The sequence below is a fragment of the Argopecten irradians genome, chromosome 12 (genome assembly GCF_041381155.1).
Source record: "Argopecten irradians isolate NY chromosome 12, Ai_NY, whole genome shotgun sequence".
NCBI classification, from domain to species: Eukaryota; Metazoa; Mollusca; class Bivalvia; order Pectinida; family Pectinidae; genus Argopecten; species Argopecten irradians.
This window is the reverse complement of record NC_091145.1, coordinates 10503619-10529532: the sequence shown is the minus strand read 5'-3', so window position 1 is coordinate 10529532 and position 25914 is coordinate 10503619. Positions and strand designations below refer to the sequence as shown.

The window sequence follows — 25914 nt, the reverse complement described above, 5'->3', positions numbered from 1 at the left end:
GTTCTTTAGTTCATTAAAACGTATGTTAAACACTTTTACGAAAAAATATAGTATGGTAATTTATTATATAATGTTAATTAAGAAAAATCCTTTCTCTGTAATCTTGCGAAATAATTGATAATATGTAGTATAAAGTGTATATATAAATCTTCTGGAATTTTCAATATCGTGTACATGCACATGTCATTTCAACAAGTTTGATCGCCTTAGATAAAATTCTTGTCAAAATATTTATCTTAGCAGATATTAATTGAAATTTAGACAACATAATTTTGCATATCAATTAATTCAAGATGTCAAATGACAAGATAGCAATCTTAAGTCGAGAATTAACAGTTAAGCGCCACCCCAGGGGCCCCATCGTCTCTACCTACAGAGGTCAAGGGTCATCAGACGATAGGACATGGCCGATCTGGTAAATCGGTTTTGTTTTTATATTTCATTCTTCAGCAAACACAGCTCCTGTCAACAGTTAAGCTAGCATGGGAAGTTTCTGTTAAACCAGGACATCGTACTCAAATATGGATGCTAAGTGAGCGTAGAAAGAATTTATTGATATTTATATACCTGTACAATATTCTATAACTTGTGCAATGGAATATAATTCCACTTCGATAAATTAGAATTTGAATTTATTTTGAATTCTACAACGGACAACGAAATCCTCCGTCAAGAAATCCAGGATATTTATATTTTTTAACAAAGAAAAAACCAACATGGATCCGAATGTACGTGCTACCCTTTTGGAAATGAATCGGAAACGAGGAAAATTCCGGACGGAAGCTTTGAAACGATCACAGGAGAGAGTGAGGAAGGAACTTTCCGGGAAGTTAAAGTTAAAGAAAGTTTGGAAATCCGTTAACTCTGCTATACCTAATCTGAGTTGTTCTGTAAAATGTACCAGCTCTTTCCTTCACGAAGTTTTTCCATTCTGGGGCATTATGAGAAAGTACAGTTTACGGAGGTTTCTGTTATCCGACTTCCTGGCGGGACTGACGGTGGCTATAGTTCATATACCACAAGGTACGTATTACAGAGGTTTTCTAGAATATATTGCTCTACTGTACTACATCTTATATAGAGTTATCCGACTTCTTGGCGGGACTGACGGTGGCTATAGTTCATATACCACAAGGTACGTTTTAGAGAGGTTTTCTAGAATATATTGCAATATTGTACTAAACTTTATATATAGAGTTATCCGACTTCTAGGCGGGAATGACGGTGGCTAAAGTCCATATACCACAATATACGTATTACAGAGGTTTTCTAGAATATATTGCATTAATGTACTACACTTTATATATAGAGTTATCCGACTTCTAGGCGGGAATGACGGTGGCTAAAGTCCATATACCATAATATACGTATTACAGAGGTTTTCCAGAATATATTGCATTAATGGTACTACACTTTATATATAGAGTTATCCGACTTCTAGGCGGGAATGACGGTGGCTAAAGTCCATATACCACAATATACGTATTACAGAGGTTTAAAAGAATATATTGCATTAAGGTACTACACTTTATATATAGAGTTATCCGACTTCTAGGCGGGAATGGCGGTGGCTATAGTTCATATACCGCAATATACGTATTACAGAGGTTTACAAGAATTTATTGCTATAGACAGTACTATAACTTATAACATATACATGTAAATTCCAAATACTAAGTTTAGAACCAGATGGAACTAACATTTTACAAGATCAGTTTTAGACTACGTCTTTAGAGATTTTTTTATACTAACACACAGTTGCAATATATGACATAATAAAGAATGACTTCATGAAGATTGCTTCAATCATTGATAAAGCTCTTTTGGGCCTTTTAGTTTTCTTACAGTTTTAACACTAGACATGGGATACAATTTCACAATCGACACGATTTTTTCAGGTATGGCGTACGGACTCCTAGCAGAGTTACCTCCCGTGTATGGTCTCTACAGTTCATTTCTTCCAGTGATAACATATTTTTTCTTCGGCTCCTCCAAACACATTTCTATGGGTAAGTTTATCGTTTACAAAAATATTGCAAAATATTTCTTATATATTATGTATCTTACAAGTATATGAATGGTTGAGGTTTTTACAACAAGGCCCATAACTCTTGACAATACATGTATATGTTAAATTTCACTCGTTACAACAAGGCCCATAACTCTTGCTACTATAGGTTAAATATCTCTTTACAACAAGGCCAATAACTCTTTTCATTAAAAATTGTTAGATCTATGACAACAAGGCCCACAACTCCTGATACTAAAGTTAGATCTCTCGTTACAACAAGGCCAATAACTCTTTTCATTAAACATTGTTAGATCTATGACAACAAGGCCCACAACTCCTGATACTAAAGTTAGATCTCTCGTTACAACAAGGGCCATAAATATTTTCATTATATATTGTAGTTAGATCTATTACAACAAGGCCTACAACTCCTGCTACTATAGTTAGCTCTCTCTCATTACAACAAGGCCTACAACTCCTGCTACTATAGTTAGCTCTCTCTCATTACAACAAGGCCTACAACTCCTGCTACTATAGCTAGCTCTCTCTCATTACAACAAGGCCTACAACTCCTGCTACTATAGTTAGCTCTTTCTCATTACAACAAGGCCTACAACTCCTTCTACTATAGTTAGCTCTTTCTCATTACAACAAGGCCTACAACTCCTGCTACTATAGTTAGCTCTCTCTCGTTACAACAAGGCTTACAACTCTTGCTACTATAGTTAGCTCTCTCTCATTACAACAAGGCCCGCAACTCCTGCTACTATAGTTAGCTCTCTCTCGTTACAACAAGGCTTACAACTCTTACTACTATAGTTAGCTCTCTCTCGTTACAACAAGGCTTACAACTCTTGCTACTATAGTTAGCTCTCTCTCGTTACAACAAGGCTTACAACTCCTGCTACTATAGTTAGCTCTCTCTCGTTACAACAAGGCTTACAACTCCTGCTACTATATTTAGCTCTCTCTCGTTACAACAAGGCTTACAACTCTTGCTACTATAGTTAGCTCTCTCTCATTACAACAAGGCCTACAACTCTTGATACTATAGTTAGCTCTCTCTCATTACAACAAGGCCTACAACTCCTGCTACTATAGTTATCTCTCTCTCGTTACAAAAAGGTCCATAACTCTTGCTACATAAAATCTCTCGTTACAACAAGGGCCATAAATCTTTTCATTATACATTGTAGTTAGATCTATTACAACAAGGCCCACATTTCCTGCTACTATAGTTAGCTCTCTCTCTCGTTACAACAAGGCTTACGACTCCTGCTACTATAGGTTAAATCTCTCTCGTTACAATAAGACCAATAACTCTTACTACACTTGTAGTTAGTGAAATCTCCCTCGTTACAACAAGGCCCACAACTCCTGCTACTATAGGTTAGATCCTTTTTTGTTACAACAAGGCCCACAAATCTTGCTACTATTGGTCAAATATCTCGTAACAACAAGGCCTATAACTCTTGTCACAATAGTATCTAGATCTCTTTCGTAACAACAATAAAGGCCCACAACTCTTGCTACTTTAGGTTAAATCTCTCGTTACAACAAGACCCATAACTCTTGCCACTATTGTTAGATATCTCGATCTTGTTACAACAAGGTCCATAACTCTTGTCACTATAGTTAGATTTCTCTCGATACATCAGCAGACGCTTTGACGGTTGTTAGAGTATATTCCCACAGGACGACACGCTTCATCTGCTGATCAATACACGAACAGCCCTCGTGTGTTGTTTAATCGTGTAGGTCCCTGGCTTGTCGACGATCCGGAACAATGGTCCTGTCTGCTTTGTCAATTAGTTTTAACAGAGCATGTGTAATTTTATAACAATAGTACAATTTGTAATTAAAATGGTGCATGTCTGTTTTAATGTTTCTCTGATAAACATGCAGAACCCATTACGATTATGCATGGTGACAATTTGATCGGTTCACTGAACTTGGTTAATATATTAAAATGAGTTCCATGTGGCGCGAAAACCTCTAGATGGCAATTTGGTTCAGTGGTATGTCGTTTGCATGATCATTCCGTGGTCTGCTTGTGTAGTGGAATTGGAACTCCAGGAGTAAAGTCACCGACCGATGGCGAACTTTGAAGGGAGATAAAGGACTGTAGAAAATTAGACTATCGATACACCTTAACCATTTGTTGGTTACAACAGCTTATTTGTGCATTGGTAAATACCCTAAAATTTAATATCGGCGCGCATGATATTTGCTTTCTTCTTTTTGATAATTTATCCTCTATTTATATTCGAAACGGGGCTATTATCAAGACAGTCTTATTTTCGAAGTGTTATCATGTATGCAGTAATTACTATACTGGCCCGGTAGCGTGCTGGGGTGAAGGGCTACCAAGTTTGTTCATATGAATGACCTTGACCTTCATTCAAGGTAACATGGGTCCGTATTACTGATAATTTATGAAATCAAAATGATTTATCCTATCAATCCGTTTATCTTAAGCTTGACTCCGGGTTAGTTTATGTACAATTTGCTGCGAAATGATAAGACATTTCCTATTGTTGTTTAGGTACGTTTGCTGTGACAAGTTTGATGATCGGTTCGGTGGTTCAGGAGGGACTTGAGAGATACGAAGCTATGCATGGAGGTGTAACAACGACCTCTAACTCCTCGGCGGGCCAAGGGTGGGACATCGCTAACGTTACTCAAACAACGATGTACAACACGAACGCCTCTACCGATAGCGTCCCTATTCTTCAGGATTCTGGCGGGAATACTCCTGAAAGCGTCTTCTCAGAACTGGACCAAATGAAAATAGCTTATGCAATGTCGGCAACTTTTACTGTCGGCGTTTTTCAGGTGTGTGAAAATGTTTTGTTTGCCACAATAACTCCTAATTTTTGGATGAAAATAAATTACACAATGCCATTGTAATGTTGATTTAATCTGACTCCCCTCTTTATCTGTTTCTTTTTTTTAGTATCTGAAACATACTGTATTCACATTCCTATTGGTCTTGTATGAAAAATAGCGAAATCGAGGAAATACCGGTACAAATGACATTTTCTTACAAAAGGACATATTCAGACGAAAGCGAACAATGAATACATTTCTAAATTCCAACCATATTGTTAAAAGTTTTAAAACATTTCTGCATTGCGCCCTACTTTACATTAACATAATAATAATGTCTTTGATATTGAAATTACATTTTCATAAAGTTGTTCCAATGCATACGTTGCCATGGTTTTAAATGTTTGACACCAACTGATATTTTATGTTCGTTCTATTTGTCGCAGTTGCTGATGGGAGTATTCCGACTGGGATTTCTAGCCTCGTTTCTGTCCGACCCGCTGATTAGTGGATTCACTACGGGTGCAGCGGTGCATGTCTTCTCCAGCCAAGTGCATCATCTCTTCGGGGTGAAAGTTCATCCGTACCACGGCCCACTCAGACTTATTTATGTTAGTATAATTCTTTTGGTATTGGATGTATTGTCGTAATTGTTAGAAACATAAATCATGAAATATATAAACTAATTTAAATAAACAAGCGGTTTCATAGCTATTCGAAAATAAGATGAATGGAGAAATTACTTAGCTGGTCGATAGAACATGTCCTTGCCATTTGGTTTTAATTGATGTTTGTTATAGCAACACATTGTCTCGAAACTTAAGTATCAAATACCGTTTACATGTTATGGATGCCTCAGGCTTCATTCAAGATCATTAAAACTAAGTTTTTGAGTGTCCGGTAATTTGTAATCACCATGTGAATCTATAGCAACTGAAGCAGCTATAGTCTCGAAACTTAAGTATCAAATACCGTTTACATGTTATGGATGCCTCAGGCTTCATTAAAGATCTTTAAAACTAAGTTTTTGAGTGTCCGGTAATTTGTAATCACCATGTGAATCTATGGCAACTGAAGCAATGTATTGATTTGCGCCATCAGTAACAGTGTGACGTCACGGCTATTGTTTCTATTCTCGTACGAATGCGCCCCTAGTGTCCCTAATCGATGATAAAATGTGAATAAATGATGTTTACATCAGCGGTAGATTGTTTATTAATCTGAAATTAGAAGTAAAGTTCCCTTGTATCACGTGACTTTGAGCATGCCATCGTCATTCGTGTGGTTTTGTTCTTTTAACTTCCGTAATTCAAATTTTGACAAACGGTCAATTAATAATTCAAAGATTAAATTTGTAATTCGCAACTTTTTGTCGAAAAGTGACCTTTCCACAGAAAATTTACAGTTTTTGATGTCCCTATTGCCAATGAGGGACTCATCATGCGAAATGCTCGAGATACTTTAGAAGAGCGATTTTCCCTAGTACTTTTATGAATTCGTTGACAACAAGAGGTTAAAGTTCACCCGATCCGACAGGATAGTCAAATATCACAGTGAAAATGGTTTTCACAGAAATGATGCATGCACATGATTATGGAATTTACTCATCCACCCCTGAAAATTCATAATGGACTGTTCCAGCCTTTGAATCGGAAGCGCTCAAATAGTCTTCATGGGGGTGAATGAATGAGTTAACATAGACTTTAGGGCCTGACTTTTTTATGTGCTATTCACCTTACATTACATGTTAAAAAAATATCGTTAGAATATTTCTTACAACGCGAAAAATTGCGACAACGCTGTAAAGGGTTATTTTTGCGGTAAAGTTTCAACATGTTTTAATTTTGGTTTTGTTTTATTCAACAGTTTTACAGAGATTTTTTCAATAACATCCACACCGTGAACCCCGTAACAGCTACAGCCTCAGTAACCTGTATCTTCGTGCTCGTCCTCATCAAGGAAGGGGTCAATTACAACCCCAACTGTCAGCCCGACCTCCCAGCTCCCGTCCCCATAGAATTGATCGTGGTAAGTAAACTACAGCCCCAACTGTCTGCCCGACCTCCCAGCTCCCGTCCCCATAGAATTAATCGTGTTAAGTAAACTACAGCCCCTAACTAGACCTCCCAGCTCCCGTCCCCATAGAATTGATCGTGGTAAGTAAACTACAGCCCCAACTGTCTGCCCGACCTCCCAGCTCCCGTCCCCATAGAATTAATCGTGGTAAGTAAACTACAGCCCCAACTGTCAGCCCGACCTCCCAGCTCCCGTCCCCATAGAATTAATCGTGGTAAGTAAACTACAGCCCCAACTGTCAGCCCGTCCTCTCAGCTCCCGTCCCCCATATAGAATTGATCGTGGTAAGTAAACTACAACCCCAACTGTCAGCCCGACCCCCCAGCTCCCGTCCCCATAGAATTGATCGTGGTAAGAACAAGCCTTTCACCATTACAATATAAAGATTCTAGTGTCTTGACCAGGAAATAGAATCCGAAACCTTCCTTAAAAGGGCAGACGCTCAATTCAAGCAAACATTTGGGCGATATCGAGGTAAATATAAGAAAGTAGAAAACCTTTTAGAAAAGACAAAATGCCTTTTACCTTCTTGCAATTGGAACAACATATATATATTTACGCCTTACGCGCAAATCATGTCAAAGATATTAAACTACAGCAGCCGTCGGGCCTATACCATCAATATCATTGTATCGTATTTCATCCTCAGATTTAGATATCATACATTTATTTACTAAAAGGATTAGCTATAGTAACATGAATTGGTATCAACACACTTAATTTTACCGTTAAAGATAGAAAATTTTGTACGTTTTTGCTTCATAAAGGTCAAAATGGTCGTTACATAGTTTATGTAAACATTACATTTGTAAGTATAGGCAGCAGACATTATTAATCTACAATATCATGGTACATTTTTTTTGTTTCATTCACAAAGGTTATCGCTTCTACTGTAATATCGTACTATACGAAGATCCATGAGGAGTTCCAAGTGGACGTGGTTGGCACGATTCCGAGAGGGTAAGTTACCTGTTATCACATTCCAAATATCACTAGAACTGAATTATATCACTTTCGAGCAACTCAAATCCTACAGAAATCGCATGCTTAATATTGCAACCAATATTGTAGCGTTCAAAAAAGTTAAAAATATTACTATTTTTATTCAAAGTTGTTCATTTCAAAAAGGAGAAAAATCTCTGCTTTTGTTGTTTGTCTGTTGATTCCCCTTTTGAGAGTTAATTATAGATAAATAAATGCCTGTCTAATGACCATTTACGTTTCATCCAGCCTGCCCCCTGCCAGTGCCCACGACCTGCGTTACGTATGGGAGACATTTGCAGACGGACTGATGATGGGGTTTGTTGCCTTCACAATCTCCTATGCCATGGCGAAGATATTGGCGGAGAAACATGACTACGCTGTCAACACCAATCAGGTAGAACATCTACATCTATCTACATTATATTGACCACAGTCATCAAGATGAAGTGCAAATGGTTTGGTGAACGAAATTCATAGAAGAGGGATACATAATATTTCTCCCTTTCTATGTAATCTCAATTGCTTTCTGCGTTAACAAAAACAACACTGCGATTTTTCTAGAAAGGTCGGTTGAATGGATATATATACTGGAATATTCGGTTGATATTCTCAGTTGTTTTCGGTGTCAACACACACAAGATAGATATGTTATGACATCTGGCTAAGGGGAAGACGTACGTACTAGAATATTTGGTTGAGATTATACTTCTTTGAAGAATGTTGTTGATTGGTTGGATCTGTTCAGGACATACTGTTCGGGGATAGATTTGTTGTCGCATTTTGTTAGAGGTTGAATAACAATTTGTATGACATTTTTGTTTGATATTTAGATTTTTTTTTTTATTTTTTTTTATTTTTTTTTCATTTTTGTTAGAAATTTTATTAGAATGGCATATTTGTTTGAAAGATAAATCTTGAATTTTTCTGTCAAGTGCATCTGTAATATGAGAGAGAAGTTTTGACATTTTGGTTTTGAAGTTTCCATATTTTTTCTGCGTAAAATACAACATAATGCGATCCGATATTATTTCCTCATTATTGAAAGAGTAATGACCAGAACTACATATTTGTAAAACAATAATGTCAATAACACGTCAATAATAAATTTCATATTCTTTTTTAGGAACTTGTGGCCAACGGAATGTGCAATTTCCTTGGTTCGTTTTTCTCGTGCTTCTGTTCGGCAGCGTCTCTGTCCAGAAGTCTCGTGCAGGACAACGCAGGTGGATGTACTCAGGTGAGAATTAATTAACACCTATGTACAGTTAAATATCATTTGTTAATACTGAAGGTATATATACGAAATGGAAATGTTCTATCATATATACTAAGCTATAACAACAATTTATTCGACAAAGCAAACCTAACGAACATTTAAAAAAGGTTATATATATATGTAATATCATTTTTGACTACTGCTGTAAAATGCTTATGTTACCAGAACAGACGACAGTCTTAAGCTCACTTCCAGCCGAAAAAACCTTCATCATTGTTCGTATAGATTTTACAAATGAGTTTTTGTGCTAAATCTATGAAAATAATTTTAACTACACATGTTTCAAACTGTAACAATGACGAAATCAGAATATGTTTTAGAAATTGTTATATACTTCATACGAAACATGTGGCGAAACATCAATTCGATATTAATTAATGATACTGATTACCTTTTAAAATGATCTCGTCATAAGGCTTCTGTTTTTTATGTTCGGAAAATCTAAAACTTGAACAAAATGATATCTTATATTTTAAAATGAAGCCATTGCTATATCGACCTTTTACAGATGGTTGGGATTTTCTCGTCATTTGTCTTACTGATAGTTTTACTCTACATTGGACCACTGTTTTCATCTTTACCAAATGTAAGTATTTTCAATATATCTATTTCCTTAATAATGGCTTCCACCGTATTTACTGTCTGCTTTTGTTATCCTCAAATATATATAATTTTGTTTGTATTTTATCTTGGTCACATTGACGAAAAACACAATGTGGGAAATGGACATTGAACGCAAATATGCCTAAAGTCATCTTCAGAGAATGAGAGAAAATTATCTTTTTCATTAACTCTTGTCGTACGTGATTTTACCCGACATTACAATAATTACAACGTACATAGTATATGATATGTCCTCATAGATAATCGCTTTAATTCTGAAAGCAAATGCAAATGACATATACTTATATATGTAGTAATACTGCATAGGACCAATTGTTTAAACATCAGATTCATGATAGTTTCATTTCATATTAGCTTGAGAACTTAAAACACTAAAATATTTAGTCAGTAAGTGTCATCGAAATTTTTCATCACAAAATGAAAACTGTTACTAAGTATTTGACTATCTGGCATAACAAATCATTCTATTGTATAAAAAGATATACCAGCTATTATATCATTGGAGACTTGGGTGACGCAATTAAAACTCATCCTTGATACACCAGAGGTTACGATCACTGTCGTTATATCCACCCCTGGACCATGTCATAGTTAAACTGAAGGTAACGTCAGACACAGATAATTTCAGCTGAATTTAGTCTACATAAAAAATATCGAATAACGGTAAACTGTGGTTGACTGCATGTCTTTGAAGTCGCTCTCTCTGTAATCTTGAATGGAAGTCTCTGCAGGACTGTGATTGGTCAGTTTTTCTCCTGAACTGCCTCCATATTTATAATGAAATAGTTCAGGGCTGGGCATAACGACAGTGATAGTAACCCATGAAGGACTGAGGATGTTTAAACATGTACTTATGTTTTAATTGTTTTATCCAGTCAGGTGCAAATTGACAGCACAACAAAATCCATAGAAAAAAATCCACAAGTTAAATTGCAACATTTAGATATATTAGTTGCAACATTATTGTTTTAGTGTTTCTATTGGCCATTTTAATCGCTGCTACTGTAACGTACCTGCAGACTGAATATAAAATCGTTTGCAATTAAAAGCTTCCACGCGGTTTCCCATTATTACATGGCATCGATGCTTATTTCACTACTCAATTATGGACGTGCACGTGTATATACATGTAGATTAACATTTATCATTGAGCGATTTATGCATGACAAATACAGATAGCCATGAAATCGCAATAAACGCTATGTTGTCACGTGTAATGATATCTTTGATTTGAAAGATAACTAATAATTTATAATATTAAACTGTAACATTATCGTATTTCAATATCGGATGCGATTTGATAAAGATTTCAACGTATAAACATATGCATTTATAGTTGATAAAACACATTAAAATGCATGACATCGATGGTAATTTTATTTTCAGTTCATCGTGTTTCATGGAAAAATGATACTTTCAGGGAGTTTATCATGTCTTGATTTCAAGGAATTACATTTGTTTGATGGTTTAAATCTTAAAATACCCTAAAATAAAGATTATTACTGCCTTACGCATAGATGTATATACAGTTACTGATGAAAGTAAATTGGTCTTGTGCACAGAAAATTTTCGTTTATTGGTAGTACAGGGTGTCCCATAAATTGTGTTACACTTAAAAATTTTAATATTTTCTTTAATACAGCACGTAAAGCACCAGGATTTCATCTAAAAAAATTCTGCAATCATACATTTCACATTTTGATTAACAAACAGCTTAATAAACAAATCAAGGTAATCTTAGCAACGATTTTCACAAAAGACATATTTTTGAAAAATGCGGCAAAAACGACGTTATCCTCGATATTTGAGTAACTTTTGAACAGTTGCATTTAAGATTTGTTCTTGTTTTATAATGCCTAATAAATGCATTAGGCAATATTTTCTGGTGTTGGTGATTACTTTCTGTACTTCTGGTAATACTCAAACAAAAAGATATGAGTTGTTGATAACTGGGGCATTAGATGACTAAAAACACAGTTTTTACAAAGTATAAAACATTTCACAGTGCCTGTTGATGTCTTCTTGACGTGCCAATATCTTAAAATAGATGACGTCATTATGACGTCAATAGTCTTCAGCAGAATCAAATTATTATTTAATATTATGCATAAAATAAAACGTTTGATTGCATGTTTTCATACACCAAAATATTTTTTTTGCTGCTCATGTATGTCAAAAGTAATAACATTTTTAAAGTGTAACCTGATTTATGGGACACCCTGTATGTATCACTGTATCGGTATTATACATTAGTGTGCTATCTCAATGGTCCACAACCCATAGATGAGAGAGTTATCAATACATTAGTGTACAATGCCATCTATCAACAAATACAAATTCAACATCCCGTTCATCATTACAAGAGATTAATACAATGAAAATCAATGGTCCGTAATTGTACAATGATAGGTTAAGTAACCCTTCGTATTGAGTGTCGATCCTCTCCATTTATATCCAGCTTTTGAACTCTTTCATGTCAGCGTCAACTGTTTCAAAATAACTAAAATGGCATCCTTATCCCACCCTACGTGTGAATTATTTAGTAGTATAATATAGGTGTCATTGTGTGTGTTAGTCGATTCGCTTCATACCCAGGGATCTGACTTTCTGTCACCATCATGGTTGGCCTATAGATCAATGAAGTTTCGGGTCCTCGTACATATGGTTAAATGATAAACCCCACAGGTTATTTCCGTTAAAAATGAAAATGGGTAAATTTAGAATCAACCGATCAAAAATGGCTTAATAAATGGATCTGATATTGTTTAAACTATTATGGCATCATCTTAAAGTAATCGTTTCAAATACACGTCAATGTTCTCGGATGTCCCACGAGGCCAGACAGGCACGCGCTGGAACGTCACAGCGCGTGAAGCCAACTAATACATGATACCGAGGCTAATCGTTGTCATCAGTAACTTTACTCCTTTGTATGGCATAGGTTAAAAGTCCCAGAGTAATCCTTATGGGGCCAATCAGACCAATGAATACCCTTGATGGTTATATATATATATATATACAGATTCTAGATCTATATTCTAGATATACTCTGATGGGGATCCGATGTGATACGGCAGGTGACTGATAGGAGGAATAATTTTACACCAATAACGGTCGTTATACAGGTATTGACATGACAGTCCGCTCGCTCTATACCTGATCATTGTGTTATGAATATTTAATAGTAATGCATTACTACCTGTTTCGTGTTTCTTATATTCACAGTGTATACTGGCATGTATAGTCATCGTAACGCTGAAGGGCATGTTTAAACAGTTCAAGCAGATGCGAGTCCTGTGGAAGTTGTGCAGACGAGACTTTGTAAGTGAGAGCTAACACATTATTGCATGTTACGCTATGACAAGGTGATGGGATACTAATCGAAGATTGGAAAATAAATAATCTATGCAAGACTGCTCAACCGTGACAATGGGAAAACAAAGCTTCGCTTGTGACTAAGTAATGATCGAAAACTAGGTGCAAATTGGCTTGGCATAGTTGGTCACGGTTGTGAATAAAACGAAACAGGATAAGCCTGCAACCATCATTATGTCGATAAAGGACGGTTTTTGTCGGTGTGACCTGGACTCGCTTCATTCGCTTTGATTTTGTAGATGGTATTTTTTTACATACGAAATTTTTGTGTGTGTGTTGTAATTCGTCAGTGTCGTACAAAGGATAGTTAAAGCATGTTCCTGCAACTATCTGATATTACTTGATCCAGGAAAGTTCCTTAATCTCCTAATGCAGAACCAACAATTTTTATATGAAATAATAATTTCATTGAAAGGTTAGCAAACCACAATGGATATACATTCGTAATGCGTTTGTTAGAAACTGTGGATGTGAATATACTTTGGAATTTAATGGATCTTAGGATTATTACTCTAGGAATGAGTTTAATATCACAAGTTTGAACTAAGAAGAATTGAGGTTAATATCACAAGTTTGAACTGAGAAAATGTAAAAAAAAAAATTAAAAATCAATGGAGTCCACATCTTATCGGTATGCCCCAGCATGGACGGGATGGACGAACAAGATCAGGAGGTAATTAGAAATAGTTGGGAATAATTAAGAAAATCGTCTTATTTGTTTAAAGTGTGCAAACTGCATTTTAGATATATAAATAACATGTGTAAGTGTCAATACTTTAAGACTTTGAAGTGGATACGCAGTTCTTATTCTTAGCACATTACTTAAAAATAAAAACATTATTTCCTTTTGCTTATTTCAAAATCGGCATTCATTGTTGAATATCCTTCATCAGCTAACAAATCGGGTTTGTTTTTATATCTGTTATGGCTGTTTTGGGGTTTGGCGGTTAATGAATGCTAGGTGATTCAAAACTTCCTGTAACGTTAGTAACATTTCGAAATTTTCTTTTTTTTTCTGATAAGAAGAATAGAGTTTACTTTTCTTTCCCATTATGTTTGTAATTTGCATGCAATTTCGAAATGTCTTGAGTATCATTTAAACCTTGAATGGGTAGCAAGCGTTTTCAAGTGACTCGTTGGTCTCTCTACTGAGGAATAGATAAACTTTAGCAACACAAGAATATGGTCGATACAGGTTTTTTTCTTAAAATTCTCGCACATTATTAGAGATGCCAAAATTAAGATATATTTTTTTTTCAATTATTTTCAAAGGTAGATATCATATACCATTTATTTACAAGAACTGCAAAAAACAAGTTTCTTGATGTTCATATTGTTTCTCGTTAAGGGGTTGTGATACCGTCGTCTATTTCCACTAACACGTAGCCTGCTAGTTGTAAGATCAAGGTCACGCGAGCTCATTACTAGCTATTAAGTGTCACGAGGGTTTTTAGCAGAATTGCCCCCCCTCCAAATCTAACACAACCCTGAATGACAAAAAATGTTGATAACACATACACCACGGGCTTCTAATAGACACATTAAAACCTGTTATAGAAGACACCTCTATATCAAGGACGCTTGTCTAAAACGGACAGATTCATTAATCCCATGTGGTGCCATGTATATAATGGACCTCGATATAAAATATATATCTATACAAAGGGACATATTCGCCAACCCCACTTGGTGCAATTATCATATAATTGACCTCTATATAAAGGACACTTGTCTATAAAGGACAGACTCATCCACCCCATTTAGTACAGTTTGCTATATAATTGACCTCTGTATAAAGGTTGCCTGTATATAAAGGACATTTTCCCTATTTGCCTTTTGTGTCCTTTTCAGACAGATTTCACTGTGTACGGTACCGATATTTCATACATATGTATTTCGTTGATATGTTTTAGCCCATTTGAATGGGAGAATCGCATATGTGACACAATCAGCTATATACAACATTACATACTGTAATCCAATGTTTTTTCGTGAGAGAGTAAATTTCGCGTACCGTACTGCTTATTTTGCGGACGATAGGAGATCTTGATATTATGCCATTATGTGGCGAAAAGTAAAGTAAAACCAAAGAAGTGTGAGATCGCGAAACGAAAATGCAGTGAAAAGAACATGTGAAATATAATAGTCGTAAAAAATGTTGATTCACAATACACAGGCAAACTATCTGTATATCAATATATGAATATAAGTTTGACCTGATAAATTTGACCTGATATTGACCTGGATTTACCTGAAGATAATTCTTTAGCTGTATACATCTGGTATTTCTGGTATTAAAATAACAATTACTATCTTTGAAGCGTACAGTCTATTCAATTTAAAACAAACTGCGTTTTGTTTGTATTTGTGTCAACAGTTAAATTGGTATTATTTATGCATGACTATTCTTTCTGAACATTTGATAGTGAGTATTATCTTTTGAGTACTAAGCACCTCAAAGACCTCATGGTATTCTTCTGGAAATGCGTTGGTGTTCCCAATACGTCCTGTTACGTTAGACTCGAAGCAAGCTAATACCTGTCATAATGGTTCTAGGCCGGAACGATGGGCCTACCCAACCGTGACCAGGTATGGTGCCGCCATGGAAATGATGACACAGAACTTTAATTATTTAATGTAAATTCATGAATAATGGTAATGAGACTATATTTGGATGTCATATAAAAACTATTCTGTCTGTTTGACTTTGTGAATCATAGTTATATTTCAGTACTCGTTCGACCTAGTCAATAGAAATTCATTTGATATATTTTCATGGTTATGCAGAGCATCAAATGAACGTTATAAAATAATTAATCGATTTTTTTTAAATTGAAGATATTTTTTTGGAATCATGCTTTATGAAATATGTAGACGTAAATTATTTCACGCTCAAGTTAACTGCAATAAACTTTTATGACGTGACGTTTTTGTTATCCGAGTTGAAAGTTGACTGAGTACCTTACTGTAATGTACACAGTAGGTAAAAAAATGTTTACTTCATACGAACAATGCATATATCAACATACAGAATAACCTGTCTTAGCGACCACCTCTGTATAATGACAGACTGTTTAATAAGACCGTTTTCTCTTTGAGTCACGAATAGCCAATTTGTATAAAAATTACATCTCTATAAAGACAATTTTCTTTTATTCCTTATTATTTAGGTGATCTTTATAAACTAAAAGTGTATCTTAGGTTATGATTTCATTTTGATTATCGAGTTTTAGATTTTTGAATGGATTGTATTTTTAAAAGTGGGACAGTTGGATTCTTTCATCTTTCACAATACGATATGCGATGATATATAGCCGGTTAGTTACGAGCTTCAAATAGTTTCGCAATTTTCACCAGAAAGCGGTTAAAAGAATAAAGCTTATTTTATACAGCTATTACAAAAAATCATAATGTAAATCATAATTAAAAATAGTGATTAGCTCACTGAAAGTAAAACAGTGATTGGATAATTTACTGCAAAAAATGATTGGCTAATTAAGAGCAAAACAGTGATTAGTTTATTAAGTGTAAGGTAGCAATTGCCATATTCTCAAGTTAAAATAGATGTCATTAATGCATGATATTTCTGACGGTAGGGCCGTTTTGACCGTATTCCAATTTAAGGGATTAATCTTCTTTTTAATTAGTAGTTATGGTGCGTAGCGTTTGACTTAATATGTCGGCAATGCTATTAATGACTTTATAATGACATAGATGCATCTCATCCAGTCGTAATTAGTCGAAGGGAAATTTTCCAACACCATATTTGTACCCCAGGAGACAAAAATAATAGTCTTCCAGATGTTCTTATATATGTGCGTCGTTGAATCTAAAAAGTGCACGACCTAATGGCCAAGCTAGATCAAACATCATAAAACAGATTAAAATGAAACTCGAGTATGAACTTTGTCCTAAGAGAGTAATATTTTCGTCTATGTCAGAGATAATTACATCTTAATATGATTTATATTGCACCCAATTAACACATACGCTATCTACACTGAACAGGCTTACGTGGCCTGTATTAGTAAATGTCAGTAAGAAACGTCACATTATTTTTTATATGAAACTGATGTATGAATAATGCATCCTTTCTAATGAGAGATTTCGATAACATTGACTTATTTCTGTTATTTGTCGCATTTTGATACAATGTATGTTTGAGAAGGGGCAAAAGTAATTTAAATCCTTAACTATTCTTAAACTTTTTTTAACTTTTTGAATAATGAAGAATATTGAAAAGTTTTGGGATCTATATCATTATATCGCCTTGAGGCTGTGCTTCTATTTGTGACATACATTTCGAATTGTATAGTGCTTTATAATATGTTTGTCCATGTAAAATAAATTCACTTACTTATAATCACTGCATTATCATCACCAATAAAATTATAATTATTATTTTTTTTCAGGTAATGTCTTGACTCAGATATACCTAAATTTGTATAACGATTGTAAATGTCGCACATTTACAAAAACTTCGTTATGCATCTATTCCGAATTTGCATATTACAGAGTTATCTGCACTTGCGGGTAGGTATTGATTGTGACGTCATATGGTTGCGAGCGTAACGTCATACGTTTCGGAGAAAACGACGTGAATTGCGCTCACAAAATAATGACGTAACAATCGATACCTACCCGCAAGGGAGCTAACTCTGTAATATGCAAAGACGGAATATTTGCGTTATAAATGACCTTTAAATCGATTTAGCATTTAGAATGTAGTTGATATATATGTGATATTTGACCTTGACCTTTGTTACAGGCTGTATGGCTCGTGACGTTTGTCGCCACTGTTGTCCTCGATGTTGCCCTCGGGCTGTTAGTCGGTGTCATATTTGCACTATATTTCATCGTGAGGAACTCACAAAAGTAAGTCTTCGCGCATCGCAACTTAAGTATTGAAAATTAGTAGCGCATCCAGAGAGTTTCTTTTTTTTTTTGTCAGAGGGACGAAGCCCCGCATGGGTTTTATGAAAAAACCCATGTATTGCCACTAAGAATTCGCCACTAAGAATACAATGATATTAACAATGATTGCTAAAGATAGCATGCATAACAATATAAACTTTGTAGATATGCTGCTATCTGCTATTCTCTGCAAGTATCAGTTCATAGTATGATATAATATGCAGTATTTTTTCTTTTATGCTTTGTTTGGTTTTTTTTAAACAAACATTGTATCTGTATTTACAGGCCACACGCCTGTATACTTGGGAGAGTGCCCGGGACATCAACGTACAAGGATGTGAAAAGAAATCGTCAGGTAGATATGCAATATTTAGCATCTGTCTTTTACGTCTTACTTTTCTTCTTGTATAGGCACGTTTGCAAGAAAAAGATTTAACAAACAGATATTCGCAAAATTTGACTCCAACCTAACCGTTCCAAGGTGATGGACAGTTGATAATTTGAGAATTTTGAAAATGGTTTTACATGTATTTGATAGAGATATAATTACGGTGTTTAAATGACTATTCTATTTTAAACGTCATAATTGTAAGCTATAGTATTCTATATACTAGGTATATTAGATGTAAATAAGCCATGAAAATGATAAAAATACATATTACCAGACAGTATTTTGAAAAAAAAATGAAAAAATTGTTTTGAAAAAACATGTAGGAAATGTCATTGTGAAATTTAATAGTCTTATGATAAAAATTCAAACACACCCGTAATAACAAAGAAAAAACATCAAGTTAGTTGAAAATTTGCTGCTACTGGTTTCCATATTCCACATTGATGAACGCCCAATGAGTAATTTATGAATTAAGGAAATATTTTCAGCACATAAAACAAAAAAATACCACTAGCGCCAAAAGATAAACAATACAACGTTGTTTTACAGGTGTATGAGTTACCAGGGATAAAGATATTCCGGTTCGAATCATCCTTGTATTTTGCGAATGCGGAACAATTTAGGGATCGCCTTTACGAGAGAACCCAGTTGAATCCTAAGAAACTCAAAGGAAAGAAACAAAGAGCCCTTTATAAAGCACTGCTTCAGAGGAAACGAGAACAGGAGCTGGCAGAATTGGAGCAAAGAAGCTTAAAGTCAAAGTCCAAAAAGGACAAGGTAAAAAAAACCCAACCCAATTTCAATTGTGTTATTTCAAAATACAATTTCTATAATTACTGCTCTTTGGAATTCCCCCATGACGAATGGTTTCTGTTGGTATGATTCAGTTCGATCATGTTTTTTTACCAAATCAATTCTGGAAAAGTAGTTGGCCATAGAAGCACGAAAATCAGTCGCCTTGAAAATAAGTTGGTTTACATTAAAAAACGTATTGTATCTACCGTTACGGTTCATCGATGCAAGTACTCCGTCACTGTGCTTAAAGGATTTGTGCAGCCATTTTTAGTAATTCATCAGGAAATTGTTTTAGACGAATGTTAAATCAAGTCCCACCTATCGAATCGCCTATCGTTTAGGGTTCATTTGTATGAACAAAAATTGAAATGAAGAGTTAATATATTCAAAACAAACTTTTTCTACAGAAGGAAATGGAGCGTCAAAAGAATTCGATAGAAATCGAAATAGAGGACGAGGTTCCCGAGGAGTTAACTGACGAACACAAAAACTTGCTTATGGAACAGAAAAATGAAATTGTGGACCTGTTCTCTAATGCTTGGATACCACCCATACATACCCTCGTGATAGACTGTTCTGTGATAGATTATGTAGATACTAGTGCCGTCAAAATACTTGCTCAGGTAAGATACCACCCATACACACCCTCGTTATAGACTGTTCTGTAATAGATTATGTAGATACTAGTGCCGTCAAAATACTTGCTCAGGTACGTACAAAAACCACAGATAATGTATTGTTGTCCAAGACGTGGGTACGCACCATGTTAGACTACTACGCCCTCCAGATTTTCTTGATAACGAAGCATCGAGTTTCAATTTGGCTAAATATTTTAATCTACAGTTATCACCAATACCAATTTTTTCACAAAGTAGCAAAGACATTTAATGAAATCGCAAGAGAAATGTTTTAACAAATGTCATTGTTGTGATATGATCTAGAAACAATTTGAAGTAAACAATAGATAATTGATCAAATTAAAAATAAAGTCAAAAAAGGGGATGGCCATTTTCCTGACAAGGTCAAAAAAGGCCTCAAAAGGGATGTATATGCCTTTGTATACGTGAAGTCGAATCCGGTCAAATCATCGCTCCTACTACATGCTATAAATACTAGTAAACATAATCGCATGGCTATTTGGTGACAGAAATATGTACTGAACCCTATGAACTTGCAACAAAAAATGTACATATTTGGCATATTTTTCCAGAATATAAAACAAACTAACAATCTACGAGTCAACAGTGATATCTACGGTTAGGACGTATGCATAGACACTTTATATTAAATAAGATATGGTCGAGTACACGTAAGAAGTGTTATATGCAAACAAAAAAAATCACTAGTTTAAACTGTGTCTTAAACCATAATGGTTACTTAAACTACGCCCTTTAAGGTCTTGCCTTCAGTGATATTATATATGTATACGCACTAGCATATTGCTGCCGATACATGATATACCAGCCAATCGTTGCTCAACGTAATGTTGCTACTTTGTTTAAAGATGCTCCACCGATGACAAATGGTATTTTTTTCTCTTTCAAAAACAGGAACAGACGATTTAGATTTTTCTTCAGTTACAAAAGTTACTTATTTTACACCATTACCACCATTGAAAAGTTTGAGATTCTAATTTTACTTAAAGTTTAAAGCATGAAAAATAATAAATTGCATCCAGAAAAAAATCAGTGGCACTATGTCCTATATGGAATGAAGTACTGATTGCACATGCACCAAAGGCGAAATAAATCATTTTATATTATTTTTTGTGTTAATTAGACATATATATGCACAATTAAACACCAATTACTGTTCAAATGATGAATATCATTTATGCTCTGTCGGCGGTGGAGCATCTTTAAACGCCCTTTTTGGGGTTGCTAATTCTATATATTCTATATCGTAAAGTACACTGTATAAGTGCAAATCTGATACACATGTACACCATTTAAGGCTTGTACAAGTACAATTGTCTAAATATACCCATCACTTGTATAGTGATTTAACTACACATTCTTTTTTAATGTATTGATTTTAAATTGTCCAAACAGTGATATAAAAAGGGTTTTTAAATGTGTTTAATATATAACAAACAATTGCAGCATGACGTAGTTCGATACCAGTATTTACCTTGTTCAGAACTGGTAAAAAGATATTGATTTTAGTGCTTTATAATTACAGATAGTCAATGAGTACAAGGATGTGGGAATAAAAGTGTTCCTCGCAGGTTTGAGGGGTGAGTAAAAGAATGTCAACAAAAACTTTCAATAAATATTGTATTTTTCTGACTGAGGATTTTCAAAAGATATGAGTTAACATTCATAAAATTGATCTGTTATTTGATCTGATCATATATTTGGCGAATTATTTTTGCTTTTTAAACTCAAGGTTAACTCCGAATGAAAATCGAGTTTTTCAATATATTTATTTTCAAAATATTTTTGTTGTTTAGATTTTATAGAGTGATGTGATTATTGCGTCATTTGTTTTGACATAAACATATCGCACAAACTGATGACGTGGTAGACAATACCAGCAGACGAGAGCAGACGAATTAAATATCATTTACATGTTCAGGCGAATTTTACTGAAAGAAATATTATTTTGTATTGTTTTTAGAAGAAAAAACATCAATTTTATTTAGTAAATCACGTATACCTGTCATCTTGTATAAAGGCACGCACATTTCACTCATCATACTAATCTCTCATTTATATTGATAAATGATCGATATTGATAACTAATATTGATAAATGATCGATATTGATAAATGATCGGTATTGATTAATAATTGATATTGATTAATGATCGATATTAATAAATGATCGATGTTGATAAATGATTTTTATTCTACATACACATAAACATACAGATGATTTTGTTTTCCTCAGAGGACGGACGAAATATTCTGAAGAAAGCCGATTTTTACCACGAAGTAGAGTACAACTGTTTGTATTACACAGTCCACGAGGCTGTAGTAATTTCACAGGAAATCCACGCACATGTACGTATCCAGTTTAGGAACTAATATTACCATACTTAGCATTTTGTTTAAGATAAACAATACATAATATCTGGAGTAGTCTCCGTTCTGATGGTTAATATACAAATGTGTAAGTAATACAACCCTCCTGAGAGGATAGTATTTAATGTAAAGCGTTTGTTTTACCTTCTCTCAATACATCCTTGATACTCCAGGGGTTACTATCACTGATGTTATATCTACTCCCGCACTATTCAAAAGAAAAATTGGAGCCATCCCAAGAGAAAAAAACCTGGCCAATCACAAGCCTGCAGAAAAGGCTACAGAGAGAGCGACGCGCATCACAGTTCTTATGGAGTACATCAATGGATCAAATTACCTGTGGGTGGATATAGCGTTAGGGATAGTAACCCCTGAAGTATCGAGGATGCTCGCAATAGGTTCTATTGCTTTTGTTTAATAGTCTATATTGATAAATACAAAATAAAGATAGATATTTTGTATTTCCCAATGTTTATTGTGTTGTTTATTCATTCTTCCAGTTAGTACAATCCGATCCAAAGTACCTACAGATGGTGAAACGGGAGTTCGGAGATACCTCTTCTTTTACTAACCTAACTACGGTGGGAGAGTGTTCCGAAGAGGCAGACATGACTAGTCAGGTAAACTATTAAAATACGTCATATACATGCTACTGCAAGAAGCAAACTTTACTCGACTATTCACATGTACTGTACTCAAACATTTTTTAAGGCAATTTTTCTATAAAAATGAAATGTCCAATGCTCATTAGGGGTCCTTTCCACAAATTTCATCAATAAATTACCAATACTAAATGTTCTTATTTCAGAGCGATCGAATTTTAGCGCAAACCATTTTGAAAAAAATAATTAGCTAAGATATGAATTCGCGCATTCTTAATAATTGTTTATCTAACGTAATACAGAAAATTCAATTAGCGTCAATATATTTTAGCGTAAAATTTCCATGTAGTAAGTGTACAGCTTGTGGGAGTTACATAATTTTACTATAAACCGACTTCTGCTATTTTCATTTCAAGACAAGTTCACGAAGATTTATATTCAGGGATTTATAAGTTGAATGTTAATTCGGTATCAGTTTATATGATAATAGAAGTTAAATCGCGAAGTTAATTTTTCGCGGTTTGACTTAAAATGCGAAGTTCGCTAAAACAAATCGTGCGTGAAAAAGTTTGTTTACATGTGAATTAGAGGAAGCAAATCAAATAATTTTCACCAGGGACAACATTTAAGCTATTATAAACATTATTTATTGGTATTTTCTGTATATTTATTTTTTTTCCCTCGACATTTCAGGTATAAATCATCCACAGCAAAGTGCTTAATGAAGAATCTCCATACAGATTTTCACTTTTTTCAAGATTGAACTTATTCGCTGATATGTCCAAAGTCCTTGATGCAACTCGTCCTGTGTTAACTAACTGAAATATGGATACCAAGAAAGACAACTCCGTATTACCATGTACATATATATGCAACCGGCGTGCTTGATTCAGCCTTTTTAAAGTGTCGAGGTTGAAACTATAAACAATGTGCCTTGAACGTATGAAGCATTTTACACGGTGCAATTATTGTGTGGAATTGTAAACTATAAATCGTACGTACAGAGAGTAAACCGAGCAACATCGAAATCTGTTACGACATTGTATATAATATGCAAGTTGATTTCATGTATTTAGCTCCCTTGCTCAATTAACATTATATGATAATATAAAATACATTAATATGTGCTAAATACAACCATTACGATTCTGAATCAATCATTATTGTAATATCCGTTAATCTCATATTACAATGAACCACAATAGCTCTTTTATCGTGATTCATTCAATTAGTGAAATCAAATTTTAGCGCAATAATGACGCTAAGATATAGAGTTTACGACGGATATAACATTGAAATATTGGCATTTGGAGTCTATTGGACTATGACGTTTCAGTGAGTGCAGCATGAACAGTGTTTCATTGATTATTGAATACATATCTTATTAAGTAATAATACTCCTTCTTATGCTTTTTAATAGATGAATATATAATTTGATACAAATTATATCAAGTCCATGTCCACACCATTATTATCTTTAATCTATGCACGATACATTTTGTACAGTTTGATTAAAACTACACCATGACAACAATATTTTTTGTGTTAATTATTTTCCACTAGTTTTCTAGAACTACATATTGCATGTTGTAAAGCATCCTTGATACTCCAGGGGTTCCGATCACTTACGATCTCTACACCCCTGGACTATCTCATAGTAAAACTGGAGGCAACAGAATAGAACATGTATTATAGTAATTTGATGTACATCAAAAGAGCCGTATAACAGTACACTGTGGCTGACTGTGTGGCTTTGATGTTAGTAGTCGTTCTCTCTGTAGTCTTCAAAGGAAATCTTTGCTAGCCTGTGATTGGTCAAATGTTTTCCGCTGAACTGCCTTCAATTTCACTATGAGATAGCCCAGGGGTGTAGAGATCGTAAGTGATCGGAACCCCTGGAGTATCAAGGATGGTTGTAAAGTGTAGAAGAACTTTTTATCCCATAACTGGTCCGTCAAGCCATGTTATATGGCCATGTCATAAATATCGTAAGTTACATTTGTAATAACACTATCGTAAGTTACATTTGTAATAACACTATATGAAGTCGCGTGATTGTCTCCCTAGCTGAGCCGGATTTCTACTGTTTTATACAGAGACGAAATTTAAAAAGTTTACTTACATTTCTATTAATAAAAGTTATTTGAAAGTTATCTTACATTCGTGACTATGTAATATGAAATTTATCAAACTCGTCAAATAATTTCATATCCACCCGCCTAAAGGCTCGTAGCATATCATATGATTGAACTCGTTTGATAATTTTATACTACATACTGTTTCTTTTTGGACACCACAGAACTGTTTGTACCATTTAGCATCATTATAATTATGCATGTTCTAGATTATTTGGAACTACAGATTATAGTAAATCAACGTATTTCAGCGTCGACATAATTTCAGGTGTTTTAAAATGCTTTAAGATGTTTTCATGGCGATTGAAATTAAAACATTTTCGCCTAGGTTTCATTTTCGTGATCTCATACTTGCGTAATACGTAAAAAATGATTGCACGCAAAATATGTTATGCTGTTTGAAATAGTTTATTTTTTATAATTATGGATATACTTATTATCATCTATGAATTTCATACTAGAAGGAAATAATCACTGGTTCATTTTAAAAGTTGTTTGGCCCATAAACAAAAAAAAATTTCTTCTCAAAACACAATGCTTCCACATTATTACGCGAATAAATATAGCCTGTATGCCAGGGATAGGAAGTGAAGTTCTATTAAAAATTCGAAAAATGAGTCCTGCTTACTGTAATTTTACCTTTTTTCGCGTACGATTTGCTTTCGGGCGTTTTGCGATTCAAGCAAATTCGCGAAAGCTTATCTCTGGGAATCATCATTTACATCAATGATACATCTATGAAATTCCAGTCAATTGTTTAAATCCGCCAGTTTCAATGTTCGGGAATTTGTTTTGGAAATCGACATCGCGAAATTTAGTAGCCGTGAAGTAAAGATAGTTTACAGTTTATCAAAATCTCCCTTATTTAAAGCATTTA

The 25914-nt window shown here is 34.5% G+C and overlaps 1 protein-coding gene across 1 annotated transcript; it reads left to right on the top strand.

Annotated features, from left to right (window-relative positions):
• The first annotated feature begins 716 nt into the window (after window positions 1-716).
• On the top strand, window positions 717-24417 carry LOC138336643 (prestin-like). The gene is made up of 18 exons (XM_069286167.1): window positions 717-1023; window positions 1899-2009; window positions 4557-4846; window positions 5287-5451; window positions 6707-6868; window positions 7794-7876; window positions 8147-8294; window positions 9024-9137; window positions 9685-9762; window positions 13026-13121; window positions 17944-18050; window positions 18375-18444; window positions 19030-19257; window positions 19695-19898; window positions 21457-21511; window positions 22167-22279; window positions 22801-22920; window positions 23596-24417. The coding sequence occupies exons 1-18, from the start codon at window positions 717-719 to the stop codon at window positions 23599-23601; spliced, it is 2457 nt and encodes an 818-aa protein (XP_069142268.1). The 3' UTR covers window positions 23602-24417.
• The last annotated feature ends 1497 nt before the right edge of the window (window positions 24418-25914 follow it).